A 7,349-nucleotide genomic window follows, 5' to 3' on the forward strand; every position below is an offset into this window, starting at 1 on the left:
ATAACTCCAGGGAGAATTTTAGGAAGTCCCTTCGCAGGCATGCCATGCCAGACGCGCTCTCCACACGCCAACGTCCAAGGAGCTTGGCATGCCACGCTGCCACACGCCCATGCTACCATACTCTGGGCCAACTTTCAGTGATCTACAAAGAGCCTTAGCATGCCACTCCACTTCCACCAAGTGTTACACTAATTCATCCAAGTCCAAGACTAATTACAAGGCCCATGATTCTAACACTCCAAGCAACTACCAAGTTTTGAATTTCAATTACACAGAGAAGATCATGATTAGTTAAGATTGATTAAAAAAAGATTTGATTTATTTGATTTGATTTGATTTAGTTTCAATTTGAATTTAGGTTTTTGTTTACGTTTTAAATAAGTCCAAAGGATTATTTGGAGGACATCTACCTTAGCTTATTTTCCATCTCTACTTTTGGTTTTCTTTACACCATGAGCAACTAATCTCCTCTATTAAGGTTATGAGATCTGTTTATCTCTTTTATGGATTATTAATCTAAGTGTTTTATTTTGTTTAAGGTTTATGCTTTGATCTATTTCATGAATGAATTTTCATTCTTCATCCCTAAAGATTAGAATTGTTGGAAAATATTCTAATTCCATTTTGAATTCTAGTATTACTTTGAAAATTTTAATATTGGAATTAGCTTGAAAAATATTTCACATGACTTTTTTATTTAACTAGGAATAGTGCGTTAAAAAGTGTGCAATTTTATAATTTTCATAATCTTCAATTGAATTAGAACTAGTTTGAATAAGTGACATATAATTCAATATATGATCACTCTTGAATTTTATGTGAAAATGAATTAGAATTGTACTTCATCTCTTTTCTTAAATAATTGACTAAGGGATTAGCGATTAATTAGGTTAAAGAGAAATTGAGTTGCCAAGGAATTAGAATTTGATTATTTATAATTTATCGTGAATTGATCTCTGCATACCTCAAATAAATAACACAAGGATTATTTTTATAGAGAGTGAACATCTCTAAAACCTTAACACTCTAGTCATCATTGTTTTCATTCATTACCTTGCTATTTACTCTGTTCTCTGTTTACACATTTGACTTTCCTGATTTCTTTGTTTTAATTTGTCTAATTAGAAGTAATCAAGTAATCAATGCTTGCTCAGTCTATTAATCCTCGTGGGAACGATATCCACTCACCGTGGTATTACTTGATACGATTCAATGCACTTACCGAGTTTTAGAAATCGTCCATCAAAATCTAGAGCCATATGTTCTCTTAATATTTTCAGGCAACAGAAGGATCTCTTTATAAGTATTTCATCTATCCGATTTTTTAACTCATTGAAAAAATATCTTGAGGTGCCTCTCACGCATGCCAGAGTTGTCAGAGCAGATTTCAATAATGTGATGGACAAGATTCAGAATAGACTTGCTTCTTGGAAAGGGAGATTCTTCAATAGAGCTAATAAGGTTTTTCTATCCAAATTTGTTTTATCTTCTATTCCTATCTATAGAATACAAGTTAGTCTTTTTCTGAGCTCTGTGTGTTCAAATATTGATGCGACCATTAAAAAATTTATCTGAAATGGTAATGCTACTAGTTGGGCGTTACATTTAGTTTCTTGAAGGACTTTAACTACTCCAAAAAAATATGGAGCCTTACAATTAGGGACTCTCACTTGGTGAATTACTCATTATTGGTGAAACTAGTTTAGTAATTAGCAAATAATTATGATAAATTATGGGTCCAGCTCATGCTTCACAAGTACCTTAAAAATAAAAATGTTTTTAAAGATACTGTCAATGATTTTTCGTCTCACATTTGGAAGGCAATTGCTCATGCTGTAGCTATTTTCAATGATGATTTTGCATGGAAAGTTAGCTCATTTAATAAATCTTTCTGGTTTGATAATTGGATGGAATCAAGTCCAGTGGGTGCTAAAGTAAAATTTTTAAAAATTGTTGAATTAGACATGAAAATTAAAGATGTATATGATAATGATTCTTGGGTTATATGAAATTCTCGGATGTCAATTTTTTTTATTAGGATCTGCTCAATTGGTCCAAACAAGGTCTCAAAAATGACAGTGACTATATCTTTGCATTTACGATGTGGGCTGTTTGATAAGACAGAAATAGTAGTATTTTTTATGATTCCTTTAGCTCCTATGGTAAGATTGCATTTAGAGTTCGAATGTGGAGTGCTGTATTTAATGTTGCTATGATTTTAAAAGTTTACTCAATGTTTAGCATGAAACCTTCTAATTGGAGAGTCCCTGAATCTGGCACAATTAAGCTTAATTGCAATGGTAGTGTAAATTGTCATTGAAAATGTTGATTTTGGATATTGTTTGTGCAATAGTTCTAACAATTGGGTGGTAGGAGGTACAAGTTGAATTGATGGTGCCAATGTCATTAAAACAAAATTTTAGAGCATATGGAGAGGATTACATCATACTGCTAAATCTGGAGTCAAACTCGTGGTATGTGAATCTGACTATCCCAAAGCATATGACTTAGTATTTTGGTGGAGATTACCTGATCGACATCATGAAAAAGAGATTGTTAAAAGGATCTTTTATTTGAAGATGAGAACAGATTGAGAAGTGAGGTTTAAACTCATTTTAAGAAATTCTAATAAAACTCCAGATGGACTCGCAAAAAGAGAAGCTTGTATCGTTGATGACGAAGTAATTTGACTACAACCTTCAACTATATTACTTTTTCTATTAATACAGGATTTTGGATAATTTTTTTATTATTGTCTTTTTGTTTTCTTTTTTTCCTTTTTTTTAATTGTTGTTCACAAAAAAAAATATCACTCATCTTATTTCCCTGATGAAAAAAATTAGCCCCAAAAAAATAAGTAATAGGTAGCATTTATCCTTGAGGTAGGTCACATATAAATTAGTGATATGAGACTTTTATTTGGCCACTATAGTTTGAGCCAAGCATTGGTCAGGAAAAGTAAGAAAGGAAGATAAAGATGAAGAAAATACCGAAAGGAATGGGGCAACAGAGAGAAGAAAAGGGAGAAAGAAAGGAAATAAGATACGGCTTCTTAAATGGAAGCACATGGATGCATGTGAAATGTGGTGACTAATGGGATTGAAAAAGAATAAAACGAAAGCCCACAAATAATGTGATGCCGTGGAAGTAATAAGGAGGGAGCAAGCCAACAAATACACATTAGATATGATATGATATAAGAGACATGTGGAGGTGGTCCCTTCTTATTAACCATCTATTCAGTTGCATTTTGTTTAACTGTTAAATTGAAACGTAATTTCCTAAGGTTTAATTAAAATTACTTCTTACTAATTTGGAAAAATTAATTTGAAATTATTATTTTTAAATGATTCATAAAAATGCTTTTTTGTAAAAACAAGTTCACCCAAATAATGCATTATATTAATGATTTTAATCCAAATATATAATTATAATGAGAAAACAAATATTATTAAATAAAAATTCAAAATTCCTAGTATTTTGATTAAATTTTACTTTCATCTTTAATATTTAAAATATTTTATTTTTCGTATTTTTATTTTCGGTTAAAATTAAAATTTTTTAAAAGAAATTCATAATGAAAGTAAAAGTAATTTTAAAAAAGTTAAATTTTGACTAAAATAATAAAATAAAATATTTTTAATAAAATATTTTAAATATTAAAAAAATAAAATTTAACCTAAATATGATTTAGAATTGATAAGAATTAACAAGATTGATTTATTAGGGTAACTGGGATTGCCACATGGGCAGAGGCATGTCACGATCTAGTCATCTGGAAAGTTGACAGTTGTGTCATCAAGGTTGCACACGTGTCAGCCTTTAATTAGGAAAAGGGCATCCCTTAAAAGTCGCTAATGGGGGCAAGGGCTTAGCCCTTGGGGTCCCAAACCAAGACTCTTTGTCTCTCTCTCTGACCCTCAAACTGTCTGTTTCTGAGACAAACAAATAAAGAATAAGAGCTGAATCATCACTATTTAAGTACCTGAAAAATTTGGATTTGGTCAAGTATAATTACTATTCAATTAATGAAACAAACTCATGATTCTTGATATATTTTTTTTGGTGACAATGATTCTATATATATAATTACTAAAATTTATCAAAAAAATAAGATTTTCACATTTTTAATTACAAAATAAATAAATTCTAAAATAATAATTAAGAAATGAGTGTTGGTGTATTTTGTCAAATATATTTTGAGAAGTACAAATTTATTTATTTAATTCAAAGTTGTTTTGTCAAATTTAAAATTTTTATGTATCAAAACGTTTATTTACTTAAAAAAAAAGAATGAATTAAAGGGCAATAAACAATATTGTGGTGGTAGTGGATGCAGGTGTGCAATGAAAATCAAACAAGCCACTACTAATGAATGAGAGCACCTTGCTCGTCTCTTATAGTCCTTTCAAAATGCGAATGCCATGTGAAACTCTTTCTTCCACACTCACACACTCACATGCAAAGCAATGTGCTAAGGCTGAGTGCACTTCATACTTGTAGGGTCCTCCAATGCACATGATGTTTTTATGAGCCTCATCAGTCTCTCCTCATGTTGTTTTGAAAACATTTGCCTCTTTCAATAACTTTTTAATATGTCGGGTTCTTTTTTAACTGGTTGCATGCACCCTTATAATTTGAAGTAGGGTTTAATATTTTAAATTGTAGTTCAATAATGGTTGTTATTTGTTATAAGCAGACCTGGCAATATTAATTTTATTCGCGGCCAACGAGTTATAGCTCAAATAGCATAATCCTTAATATATTATAGTATGTGATTAAAATTTTTTTATATGTATAATAAATTTGATAAGAATGGAACTCCTATCTTTTTCTTTTAACATAATTTTGTTGTGTGTCGCGGTAAATATGATACTAAAGTGGAGTAGCAATGAGAATGGGATGATGGGATAATGTCAGGTGGTTAAGCACCACATTTTACTTTTTTGTTGTGTGTGATTAAGTTAGTTTAGTATTTGTTTTTAAGTTAAATAGCGGGTGCCAATTTTGACTGTGAAGTAGGACGCATGTGGTCAAATTTTATTTGTATAAATAATTGGGTGGGTGAATTACTTCAGTTGGAATGTGATCTCGTCAGGACCGTACGTCGTCACTGCTTCTCTATTCTGTTCACGAAATATCATTGCTAGCCGAAAGCATGCGGGTGCTGATTTTATTCTCTTTTCTCATTTTACTATATTTTTCTTTCATTAACGAGGTTAATAAAGAATCACAATCACATTGTTCTAGTTAATCCAACAGTAGGAATTTATTATTTTTTACCTGGCATATATACAGATTTGGACAAATCATTTGAATAGTGTTATCCCTAATTTGAGTAAAATGAACCGTAGATACAAGTAGCGGTTGGACACATCTTCTTTTCTTCAATTGAAATTTCATATGCTTAATAATTTTTTCCTGATAATTAATTGATATATTAATTTTTTTATATTTTATCAGTTTTTACTTTTTACACATATAAATGAATATATTTTATATGTAAGTTATTGTATTTTATACTTATTCTGTAAGTATATTCAACTATTCATCGGTATATATATTGGCTTAAAAACAATTTTCACCCAGGAAGCTCTAAATTTTAGAGCATTAGATGAGACAACTATAATGGATGCGGCACAAATCAATCAAATTGAAGTGTGTGTGGAGAAACAAAGAAACACTTACAGTGCTTGATAGCCTAATCAGCCATTCCCTTCAATTTTGGCTTTCGCAGTTCTTAACTTTATTAACAGTGGCCCTACATATTTTCAAAGTCGAAACATGTTTTTGCAATAAGGGTAAGATAATTATTGCAAAAGAATCTAATTCCTTTAAAATGAAAATTTTGGCAAAGTAAAAAAAATTAATAGTTTTAAAAAAAGATAATATATTTTATATATAATAAAAATTATAAAGTTAATAATAATTAATTTTTTTTTTATAAATTATTTTCGATAAATAAATATTTAGTGAGGATACAAATTTTGATAAATGTATATGTAAATTATATATTTTTATATATAAATATCTATAAATATAGATACAAATTATTATTGATTAAATACTGATTTAAAATAATAATATTTGCTGAGTATATAATATTTTTTTTGCCATATACCTTTATTTATACTTTAAACGTGTCGATCATTTCATAAAAAAAATTAAAAGATAAAAATATTTTGTAAAAATTACTAAAGTTTAAAGATAAAAAGATACCAAAGTTTAATTTCTAAACAGTTTAGAAATTAATATTTAATATTTAATTTTCATGTTTTTAAAATTTTCTTAAAATGTTTTTGTCATTTTAATATTTTAAAACATTTTTACGAAGCAGTCAATCTTTTGTGATATTTTCAGTGGATTGCCTTTTAATTAAGTTTGTAACTTCTAAGCATTCCAAATCCCAAGGAAACTAGCGTATTAGTGATGTTTTATAGTGATACAAGGTGAAGAATCAATTATCATTCACAGTTTACAACTTCAAGCTTCAAACGATGAAAGGCTGAAAGTGACATTGATTTAAGGTGGACGAACAGTCAAAAGCTGCGTTTTTCCCGTCACAGATGGTTCTTTTTTTTTTTCTTGAGTGAAATTCTACTATTTCCTGAAGTGTGGAAATTAGTTTTCAAGTTTCGGAAGCAACAAATATTGTCGTTTAATTTCCTGTTTAACTGAAATAATATTTTCTTCACCAAGATGTAAACAACCAGCTTCGATCGATGTAAATATGGTTTTTCAAAAAAATACAAGCAATTCTAATATATTCTTTTCTTCTAAAATAAACAATTATGTGAAAAGTAAAATGAACAATTAATTTGAGAAATAGAAACTAACACGTTTGTTCTCTACTTCTCCAGTTATTTATTTTATTTTATTTTATTTATTTCGTAAAAATAATTAAGAAGAGAATCAACCCATGGAAGTTAGGTAGTACTGCGGTAGGCGGCAGCACACTAGCACGTTCACATTAATCAATTCAATAAAAATTTTTAAAAAAAATAAAAAAATAAAGAATTAAAAGGAAAGAAAGGTGGTGATAGTGGACAAAAAAGGAGGGAAAAAAAAAGAAGCAGCAGCAAATGGCATGTACACGATTATATAGAATACATGAATCAAAAAGAAAAAAAAAATAAAGAGTAAAATTAAAAATGAAAAAAAGAAGCCAATATGATAACACTAACAAAAACTAAAAAAAAAATAAAAAAATAAAGAAACACCTGGCACGATATGGCCAAGGCATCTGATTGATCTAAAAAGAACTCGGGATGGTCAACTTAACGATTCACCGGCGAGTCCACTCGGCGAGCCACCACCAGCGAGTAACTCGGCGAGAGCGGTCATGGCGC

At 29.6% G+C, this 7,349-nt stretch overlaps 1 protein-coding gene across 1 annotated transcript in view; it reads right to left on the reverse strand.

Annotated features, from left to right (window-relative positions):
* Positions 1-7,055: 7,055 nt before the first annotated feature.
* The window catches only part of LOC107465172 (transcription factor bHLH149), a gene marked incomplete in the record, with an annotated part of 964 nt that continues 670 nt past the window's right edge, over positions 7,056-7,349 (reverse strand). Inside the window, 1 exon segment of the mRNA XM_016084166.3 lies at positions 7,056-7,349. Within this exon segment, the coding sequence (XP_015939652.1) occupies positions 7,273-7,349 (77 nt within the window).

This window comes from Arachis duranensis, chromosome 9 (genome assembly GCF_000817695.3).
Source record: "Arachis duranensis cultivar V14167 chromosome 9, aradu.V14167.gnm2.J7QH, whole genome shotgun sequence".
Lineage (NCBI taxonomy): Eukaryota > Viridiplantae > Streptophyta > Magnoliopsida > Fabales > Fabaceae > Arachis > Arachis duranensis.